Source organism: Neoarius graeffei, chromosome 8, assembly GCF_027579695.1.
Source record: "Neoarius graeffei isolate fNeoGra1 chromosome 8, fNeoGra1.pri, whole genome shotgun sequence".
Lineage (NCBI taxonomy): Eukaryota > Metazoa > Chordata > Actinopteri > Siluriformes > Ariidae > Neoarius > Neoarius graeffei.
In genome coordinates this window covers 90,819,916-90,830,906 of record NC_083576.1, presented here as the reverse complement: position 1 = coordinate 90,830,906, position 10,991 = coordinate 90,819,916, and the positions used below count along the sequence as shown (strand labels likewise).

Genomic DNA, 10,991 nt, shown 5'->3' with positions numbered 1-10,991 from the left:
AACATTTGGCGCATCATAAAATGGAAGATACGACAAAAAAGACCTAAGACAGTTGAGCAACTAGAATCCTACATTAGACAAGAATGGGTTAACATTCCTATCCCTAAACTTGAGCAACTTGTCTCCTCAGTCCCCAGACGTTTACAGACTGTTGTAAAGAGAAAAGGGGATGTCTCACAGTGGGAAACATGCCCTTGTCCCAACTTTTTTGAGATGTGTTGTTGTCATGAAATTTAAAATCACCTAATATTTCTCTTTAAATGATACATTTTCTCAGTTTAAACATTTGATATGTCATCTATGTTCTATTCTGAATAAAACATGGAATTTTGAAACTTCCACATCATTGCATTCTGTTTTTATTTACAATTTGTACTTTGTCCCAACTTTTTTGGAATCGGGGTTGTATAAGTGTATGGTACACCTTGGTAATTTGCACTTGTTCTGTGGTTTATGGGCTTTCCACTGTGTTTGATATGAGGCAGAGGTGTGGGCATAGGAGGCAGTGTTCTAGGTAGTATGGTGACCAATGCAAGATTTCCCACCTGGCCCAAGATATGACTGGGTCATGAAGCTCCATCCATGGCATTCCCAGTACAATGGAGTGAGCCAGTTTGGACATAACCATTAAGCTTGAGGGTTCTTTGTGCAGGACACTGACATGGAGTTCCAGTGTCAGAGTGCAATGTGTTACTGTACCAGCACCGATGGGTCCTCCATCACTAGCATAAATGGGCAGAGGCTTGGACAAAGGAAGTAATGTGATCTGGAGTTGTTTGGCCATGTGATGATTGATGAAGTTGCCTGTGGCTCCAGCATCCATTAGAGATGTAAGGGCAGAGAGGGAGCCTGAGTATTTTATCTGTCCTAGCAGCATCAAGAATTTGTGAGAGAGATTGGACCTGACTCACTGGAATTGGGTGAGAGTCCACAGGGATTCTTTCTCTGCTCGCCTCCTTGTTGGAAGCCTTATGGCATCACAGGCAGTCAGAGATGAGGTGCTCTGTATTGCCACAGTAGAAGCACTGACCATCTTGTCATTGCTTTGCCCTTTTGATGATGCTTAGCTGGGTGTGACCAAACTGCATGGGCTCTGCGTTGGCAGGTGGAGCTGTCAAACACACGAGACCTGACACCTTTGACCGGCATTGAATGAGTTGATCCAGACGTATAGTGAGATCAATGAGGGAGTCAAGGGTGAACTGGTCGTCATGGCAGGCAAGCTCCATGAGAATGTCTGCATTCAGTCCTTGGTGGAAAATGGCTTTTACTGTGAGCTCATTCCATTTACATCCTGCAGATAATGTCTGGAACTCAAGTGCATACTCATGTCATTATCCTTGCCAAATGGCCAGCAAATGTTTGCTAATCTCTGTGTCTTCAGCTGCATGATCGAATACACACCAGAACATCAAGACAAACTGTTCATAGGTGAGCATGGCTCCATGGTTCTACTCCCAGACAGTGGTAACCCATCAAATAGCTTTGCCTATTAGCAACTTTATCAACTGAGGTGGGGTTTATATTAGACTGTATCAGCGGATCATCAGATTAACGTTTTTAAAACGATTAGTGTGCACACAGCAACACCAATACACGATTCGCGTGCACACAGCAACACCAATACACGGATACGCTCGGCTCCGCAGGCATCCTGCGCTCCAAATCACTCCGCCCTGAACAGCGAGTGCCCTCTGGAGGGTGCGCACTCCGGCCCTGCGCAGCTCACAGAGCGCGCGAGTGAAGTGCACGAGCCACGATTCGGGACTGAGCCACTGTGTGTGTGATCCCAGTGCATATCACTTACCACTTGCAAGTGGAAGGATGGCAAGCCTAAAGACAATCATAACTACACAATGGGCAGTATTTGCATCAGTATTTGCAGTATTTTCATACTTTTATACTCTTTAATGAAAGGTGATACAAGGCGGAAGTCCGTGCCGTTTTTCAGCAGTCGTGTCACATGACCAACGCCAGCGAATCAGGAAGGTGGATGTCACAGTGACGTTGTCCAATGACGACGCCAGCTAGAGCTCAGCACAGCGTATCCGCGTATTCTCAATGTTTACACAGCACCGGACCAGACACGATCTAGATTGAATACGTGGACCCTGGCGGATTCCCATTTCCCGGCGTTTCCAGGCGGTTTAATGTAAACGGACAGTGCATCCGCGAAGAAAACGAGACAGATACGGTCTAATATAAACTTGGCCTGAGCCACCCTATCCTGATCTGAAGCTCTTTCTTGAGCAGCGAAATATATAGTGCATTGCAACAGGAAGTCCAGGCTGCATCCGTGCTGCATCCATGTTGCAAAGAAGTATTCTGTCACTAAAACCAGGCATGGAATGAAAGGATGCAAGTGCACCTTGATGGCTTTTAATAGAAGTTCAAAGTTGTAGACAATTCCAAACCAGTCGGCAGAAACATACTCAATAAACAGGCATTGGTTGAGTGATTTGCAAACAGGCATAGACAGGATAATCTAAAACTAAAAGTCAGTAAACAGGAACAAGTCAAAAACAAATGTCTTGGAAATGAACAGTGAAAACCAGAACAAATTTGCTCAGTAAGGTGTTTTTTTTTTTTGGTCTTAATATTTTGCACCTTTGGGACCAGCACAAAAATAAATTTCATTGTGCCTTAACAATGACAATAAAATGCTTGAACTTGAACTACTTTGCAGAGAGCTAGAGTGAACAGAGTCCTTATATACTGTGGAGTAATGAGGCTGTAATGATGAACAGGTGTGCCTTATCAGTACTCAGGTGATGGAGAGCAGTGAGGAGCATGATGGGAATTGAAGTGTGGGATGTGTTGTACAGTGAATGAAAGTGCAGGGGACAGAGAATGGACAGTGGAGGTGACATAAGGATAGTTATAAATAGTAATATAAATATTAAGGCATATAATTAATTGCTACTATATTGCTATTCATATAATAATAATAATAATAATAATAATAATAATAATAATAATAATTACTTAGGTTAAATTCTATTTATAAACATTATTACATTACTCATATTAATAATAGGAGGATTATAATTCCAAGGGTCAGGGGTTCGAGCCCCAGAACCTCCAAGCTGCCACTGTTGGGTCCTTGGGTAAGGCCCTTACCCATATCAGCCAATTAAACCTACGCTCATTGAGCGCACATAGATGTGGGGATTTTAAGAATTTATAAACACTCTAAAATATATTTTCATTAAGGCAAACTTGAAAAAAAGAAAAGACATTCTGTTAGTTTCAGTGCACTCAGTGCTGAATTATCAAATATCTTCTGAAGGTCATACCATCATTTCACAGCCAGTAAGAGTATGTTCTTGGATTCAGAAAGTTTAACAGCAAATATGCTGTCATCATTACATCATCTTCATGTGACAGGTTTCTATACTGCAACAAAACAAAATGCCTTTTCTTCTAAAGTAGTTATCCTAAGTCGCTAGATAGCTTGTTCTTTCAGAGTCTAATGTTGGCACTGGATATGGTTCAGGACTGAAATGCCCATATGTGTTTTTCCACCTCCAAACACTACAATAGCATCAAATAGATCACAAGGGCAATGACCAGATCTCAGCAAATGTATTTCCATCTCCAAGAATATATAAGGTATGCCAATATCTGAGCAGAAATGTCTTATGGAGAAAAGGAGAGAATGAGTTGAATGTGTAATCAGCAAAGCAATGAGAGTGTGTAAAGAGGGAAAATAGAAGAGGACCAAGTACTGAGCCTTCTGGGACATCAGTACAGAGTTGGTATGGAGCAGATATGGACCTCCCATCCATCTCATTTGATATAATTGGCCTACGCTTACACCAGGCTAACAGAAATCCAATTAGTTTTCAGCCCCCACTGTTTCTATGGAGAGGTTCCTAGAGATGTTCTACTCATAAAAGCAGTGAGTATTGATACTTTTCAGTTTGTCCACAAAACAGAATTCCCTGTTTGTTAAATACTCTTCATATCCATTAAAACATGGCTTGCCGTGCCTTGCATATGTACAGAGCCCTGGAAGGGACATGGGTGGAAAAAACAAACAAAAAAAAAGCCCCAAACAAAAAACCCCGTAGGTTTGCGAGATCAGAGAGGTCAGATTGCAGAGTTTCTCATTGAAGTCAGTGTACTTGCAGATCAGTTCAGAGTGCATACAACTGTGGGACAGGTTCAAAGAATTGTATTTTGAGAGGTACAGGTGTATGAGCTCCATTCTAATGGTCTATTATGTTGCCGAACTGATTTTTGGGATCTCACAAATTGTGGGATCTCACAAAACTACATCTTTTTTCCCACCCATGTCTCTTCCAGAGCTCCATACATATAGATTTACAGATTTAATTTTTAGATAATTTTTGTTATGAATGAGGGGATATCTGGAAAAGCTAACTTGCATTAAATGTTGATTTCATTAACTTTTGCTTTCAGCTATAAGCTGTATTGTAGTATTTAAGGTTGAAAGGATGTGTGATGAATCAGCAGCTTCTATTTATCTTTTAGGTAAATCTTGATTATAGATTTAGAGCAGGCATGGGTAGAGGAAGTAGTGAGATGAGATGCGTGTAGCACAAGTAGGTCGTGCAGATTATCTGATTTTGAAAAAAATGTTTGTATAAAATGAGCCAGTAAAACCTGACAATTTAATTTGATCTTGAAGAGAGATGAGCGAAGATCTTCACCCACCTGCTGAGAACAGAAAGATGTGTCATGGATTTTTGGTCCTGGGTTTCATCCTGATCATGGCGCTCTGCTCAGATGCTCAGCGTGAGTTTATTGTACACTTTTTTATGTAGCTTGTCAACATTATTGTATATGTAATGTAATTAAATATACCTTGGTTTACTGTCCATTGTTTGAGAAGGGAGAGGTGAGTCAGTACCGGATGCTGAACAACAGCTCATGGACAATACTCAGAAATTTTACACCAGTAAGTGATTATGTAGGAGTTGGACTGGATAAATGGTGACTCGGTGTAACGTGGCGATGACTGCAAATGCCCTACGTGTGAAAAATAAAACTACATCCTGTACACATGAAGCCCACAGTTAGTATAAGAATTGCATGTGAAAATAAAAACATGATTTCTGTGGGTCCTAAATGTGTCAAACATAACAGATGAAGTGTCTGTCTTTTTTAATGGTAGAATTAGAATTATAATAGTATTAATGAATAATAAATCAAGCATTAACATCATAAAGTGCTCCAGGAACATAAGAAATGAAGGAATCATTTTTGCATGATGTTTTATGCATATTTCTATTTGACTAAAACAATCTCATTTGTCTCTTTCTTGGATTTAGCTCAGGCCCAGCCTATAGACTGCTGTTTTGAATTTTTCCAGGGAAAAATTCCTCCCCAAAAGGTCCTGAGTGCTATACCGACAGACACGCGCTGTTCTCATCAAGGATTCATGTGAGTATCTGACAATTACTGTTTTATTATGTCATTTTATATATATATATATATATCATCTCATCTCATTATCTGTAGCCGCTTTATCCTGTTCTACAGGGTCGCAGGTGAGCTGGAGCCTATCCCAGCTGACTACGGGTGAAAGGCGGGGTTCACCCTGGACAAGTCACCAGGTCATCACAGGGCTGACACATAGACACAGACAACCATTCACATTCACACCTACGCTCAATTTAGAGTCACCAGTTAACCTAACCTGCATGTCTTTGGACTGTGGGGGAAACCAGAGCACCCGGAGGAAACCCACGCGGACACGGGGAGAACATGCAAACTCCACACAGAAAGGCCCTCGCCGGCCACGGGGCTCGAACCCAGGTCCTTTTTGCTGTGAGGCGACAGCGCTAACCACTACACCACTGTGCAGCCCATATATATATATATATATATATATTATTGAAATTAAATCAATTTTTAAATGAGATGAGAATAGATGAGATTGTATTCATGTGTGTCTTTGTGTGTGTTTCAGTGTTACTACTCCTAAGCACCGCAAACTGTGTGTTCGGAAACTCGCCACTGAATAAAAAGCTTAAAGCATCTTAATGCTACAACTGAGCTGCAACATATCACACGTCACTGCATATGTTTTTTATCAACCATTTATTATGACGCTCAATGATGTTACTGATACTTAATGTGATGCAGATTCAAATAAAGATATAAATGCACCACTGAGTAGACTGCATGATTTATTAACAGAAACATTACTGTGATGTCTGAAAAATAAAGCTACCGGATTAGCAATGTATCAGAAAATTATTCTTTCATCAAAAATAATTTTTAAAGGGAGTTTGAATCCCAACAGTGCCACAGTGATCTGTGCAGAGGTGACAAAGTACCCAACTTCATTAGTTAAGTCAAAGTACAGATCCCACTGGTCAAATATTACTCCAATACAAGTGAAAGTTGGACAGTTGGACTTAAGTATTAAAAGTACATTTTCTGTCAACGAATTGTTGTATTATTGTCACAGCGCTTACAAAACATAATGCCTCTGAAGCAACCGACTGGCTCGACTGATGGTCTTGTAGAACCTGTAGAATAAACACATGGTAGAATGTTACAGTATGAAAAACAACTGAAATGAAAAAGAACCATTGTCACTTTCATTTTTTTTTAATTGTAACCCTCCTCCCCACCCCCACAAAGCCGCATGGTAGTGTTCTGACCCGGCTCTGGCAGTGTGTGCATACATGTATGTGTATGTTAATCAGGAAGACAGTGGAATAGCTGTAAATGCAGCTTTCTCAGAAAATAAAAATGACAATCCAACCTGAGTAAAACCCAGATCCACACCTTTAGCTGAATAAACCCAGGTCCACACGTTTAGCTTAATAAACCCAGGTCCGCACCTTTAGCTTAATAAACCCAGGTCCACACCTTAAGCTTAATAAACCCAGGTCCACTCCTCTAGCTTAACAATTTGTTGTGACTGACTAGTATAATTCTGTACATCTCACAGGTTTTGTGTGTGTGTGTGTGTGTGTGTGTGTGTAGTGTGTGTGTGTGCACGCACGTGTATGTTTTCATGTACATATGAATCTGCCTGTGGAATCATGGTGGTTTAACATTAAGGTAGCTAGTCAGTGAAGCTCCACCTGACATGCTAGCAAAATCTTTTCAAACTCAAAATTGTATTGGTTAGCTAATTCTACTAGAAAAGAAAGATTTCTATATTTTGTTTATTTGGCAAGATTATGCTAAAACATTTCTGAAAGCACTTCAGATAAGTTGACGTTTGTGTTAACGTTAGCCATGGACAAGGCGATGGCAACTTGATGGGCAAATCCATAGAAAGTACTTTGACTAACCAGACTGCACAGCTATTGCAATGTTATCGCTAACTCTAAAAGTACATACAACTTCATTGCAAGTTTTCACTTGAAATAAAATGTTTACAGTACATACCTCAATATGCTTCTGCAGGTTGGACAGCAAGTTTTTGTAGGCTATGATGTGCTCCATTTTCAGCAAACAAAGCAAATATTTAAAATGAAATGACTCTTTATTCCTTTCAGAAAACTGAAACTTGGGTTCTAGCTATAGCCATGAGTGTGTGCATTTTCCAGAAGAACTGCCTCCTTCCATTCTGCCATCAACTGATCGTGTTAAATAATGCTGCAGAGAAATCACTGATCTTGATTTTATCCAGTCTATGGACGTGACGTGACCCTAGTGATTACTGATAGGCTGCCTCAGTGTCACCAGTGGAAAAACCAATCATGTTTTATAAAAGAAAAGAAAAACATCCACTTTCAAAGCTACTTCATAGTAACGAGTAACAAGGACCTTGATAGAAATGTAGTGGAGTAAAAAGTATGATATTTATATTTCAAATGTAGTGAAGTTAAAGTCATAAGTTGCCAAAAAATTTAATACTCAAGTAAAGTGCAGATACTCAAAAAGTGTACTTAAGTAAATGTACTTTGTTACTGACCATCTCTGGGTCTGTGACTGGGAGCAAAGGGAGCAAAACTGGCCATACTCTCTCACAGTGACGTGAGCCAGTTGTGAGCTCACATATGAAGAGCAGGGTAAAGAGTGATTTCCTTCGAGGGTGTTATGCTGCCCTGTGATGCAGCGTGAGCTGCAGTTCAAACAGATGCAGTTGGCTGGATTCATGTGTCCCATGTGAGGAAGCATGTGTTATGGAGCAACCTGAGGAAAAAATGGCTTTAAGCATTCTTCACACTCCTCGAAGAGTGAGGAAAACTACTTTAAAAAACCCTAAAAACAGCAAACAAACAACAAACTTGGAAAAGTCATTCTTATAGAAGTCACATTCTTCCCATTTTTCTTACTAGTTTTGTTACGAGTACTATGAGGGAATATCTGTAAAATCAAACTTGTGTTATCTGTTGGTTTTATCAACTTTTGCACTCAACATAGGCTGTATAGCAGTGTTTAAATGATGACAGATGGATGAGTCACTATCTTCTAGATACATGAAAACCATATACAGAACACCTGTATGTTCTTTCGTACATATGGACATCTTAGGGTCAAAGCCATCAAAAATCAGGTTGATGCATTACCATATTCTTTTAAGTAAGAGGCTCTGCTCAGTGCACACAAAGCTCCACAATAATCATATATAGAACACCTGACCATTACACCCATATGTGCTTGTTGAATATCCCATTCCAGACTTGTTGTTATAATTACATTCCACTATTCTGGGAAGGCTTTCAGCTAGATTTTATGGTGTAGCTGTGTGGATTTGTGTTTGTTCAGCTAGAAGAGCATCAGTGAGATCAGGCCCTAATGTTGAGTGAGGAGGCCTGGGGTGTAGTTGGTGTTCCAGTTCATCCCAAAGGTGTTCGATAGGGTCGAGGTCAGTCAGGGCTCTGTGCAGGACACTCGAGTTCTTCCACTCCAACCTTAACACATGATGTCTTTGTGGAGCTCACTTTGTGCACAGAGGCTTTGTCATGCTGGAACAGGTTTGGGCCTTTTAGTTCCAGTGAAGGGAAATTATAATGCTACAGCATGCAAGCACATTCAATACAAATGTCTGCTTTAAGCTTTTTGGCAAAAGTTTGGGGACGAACCACATATGGACATGATAGTCAGGTTTTCAAATCCTTTTGACTGTAGGATAATCTTGATTAAAGATCTTTGTAGCTGCTTGTATGTATATCTAGAGTGGAGGATGTGGTGAGTCGAGGGGATGGATGCAGAGATGTGTAGATGTACAGAGGGTGGAGAAAAATCAGCCTTGAATAATCATTTGTATAAAATGAACCAATAAAATCTGATTCAATCAAAATTGATATTAGAGCAAGAGAAGGGATCAAATCTTCACACAACCAGCTGCTGAAAAAATGAAGATGGGTCATGTATTTTTGGTCCTGGGCTTGATCCTGAACTTGGCGCTCTACTCAGACGCTCAGCGTGAGTTTATTACACACTTTTTTATACAGTATAGCTCTTACATACAGTTGTGTTCAGAAGTTTACATACAGTGACATGAATGTCATCTTGGATATGAATGTCATGGCAATATTTGGGCGTTCAGTAATTTCTCTGAACTGTTCTTTTTCTGTGGCAGAATGATTGTACAGCATACATCTTTAATAAAAAAAAACACTACAATTTGGTGCACAAGTTTTAATTTTCTTCGATGAGTAATTGTTAAATATACAAATATGTTTATATTTATTTATATACATATCTACATTCACTGGGCATATTCTCACCCATTTGGGTCATTTTGTAGGTTTAAAATGATGAACTGTGTCTTTTTTTGTTGCCCTGCACAAAATATTGGCACCTTCTACCCTGTTCAGAGGAAAAATATAATTCTTTCGGAATAATTTTAATTGATGGATGGGATAGGGGGTGCCAATACTTCATGCAGCACAATAGCTCATGTATCATAGTTCGTCATTTTACACCTACAAAGTGACTTATATTGGAGTTTGAGTTGTAAGACTGGATTTTTTCTGTCATGGAAATAGAATTATGATTAGAGTGAAAATTTGAAATATATTACTGTTAACCTATTCACAAACAGTAACATATAAGCATTAAATAGATTATTATTATTATTATTATTATTATTATTATTATTATTATTCGTAATGGTATTAAACTGAAGAAGTAAAGGAATCATTTTTATATGATGCTTTATGCCTATTTTATTGAGTTATTGTGGACTTGCTCTGTCTCTTGCCCAGTTGAAGCTCTTCAGCCTATCTCACAGTCTGAGTCCTGCTGTTTCAAGTTCTTCACTGGCCGGATTCCTCCCAAAAAAATCCAGAAGGTCAAAAAGACAGGCTCACACTGTCCACAGCAAGGCTTTATGTGGGTATCTCACATAACATATGGATTACTATTGTATAATGTGGTTTAAGATAAAAATGAATTTAAATCAATTTCATAAGAGTCGATGTGATTGTACTGATGTGTGTGTTTTTGTGTGTTTCAGTGTTACTACTCCTGAGTATGCCAGCCTGTGTGTTCATAAAGTCACTGGCAAAGCATAGACTCCACCTTAATGCTGCAACTCAGATGCAACACACACACACACACACACACACACACACACACACACACACACACACACACACACACACAAATGCATAATAAAGTTTAAGCTTTAACTCACTGCATTCCACTTGTATCAACCATTTATTATGACGCTTAATGATGTTACTGTCGCTTAATGTGATGCAGATTCAAATGAAGTTATAAACACAACACTGAGTGGACTACACGATTTATTTGCAGAAACATGAGTGTGATCTGAGAAAATGTCTAAAATAAAACTAGTGAATGGAGGAGAAAATCTTTCTTTCATTGAAAATTGTTTTAAATGAGATTGTGAGCACCAATCCCAATGATACTGTAGCCAAAGAGCCAAGGGAACAAAATTGGCCATGCTCACTGGGTGGCCGGGAAATGCGCTCTCTCTCCTGTCAATCACAGTGAAAATAGATAATTGTGGGAATCTGCGAGATCATGGATGCAAAACAGGGTAGATAGCACTTTCCGTTTGAGCTTGTTTTGCTCCTCCATGA

General features: G+C 39.5%; 2 protein-coding genes across 2 annotated transcripts; both read left to right on the top strand.

Moving 5' to 3' along the window:
* The first annotated feature begins 4,555 nt into the window (after positions 1–4,555).
* Positions 4,556–6,137, top strand: LOC132890302 (C-C motif chemokine 14-like). Its single transcript, XM_060927112.1, has 3 exons — positions 4,556–4,761; positions 5,298–5,409; positions 5,939–6,137. The coding sequence occupies exons 1-3, from the start codon at positions 4,659–4,661 to the stop codon at positions 5,991–5,993; spliced, it is 270 nt and encodes an 89-aa protein (XP_060783095.1). The 5' UTR covers positions 4,556–4,658; the 3' UTR covers positions 5,994–6,137.
* Positions 6,138–9,151: 3,014 nt separating this feature from the next.
* On the top strand, positions 9,152–10,542 carry LOC132890301 (regakine-1-like). Its single transcript, XM_060927111.1, has 3 exons — positions 9,152–9,363; positions 10,149–10,275; positions 10,400–10,542. Exons 1-3 carry the CDS (start codon positions 9,294–9,296, stop codon positions 10,455–10,457), a joined length of 255 nt encoding a protein of 84 aa, XP_060783094.1. The 5' UTR covers positions 9,152–9,293; the 3' UTR covers positions 10,458–10,542.
* The last annotated feature ends 449 nt before the right edge of the window (positions 10,543–10,991 follow it).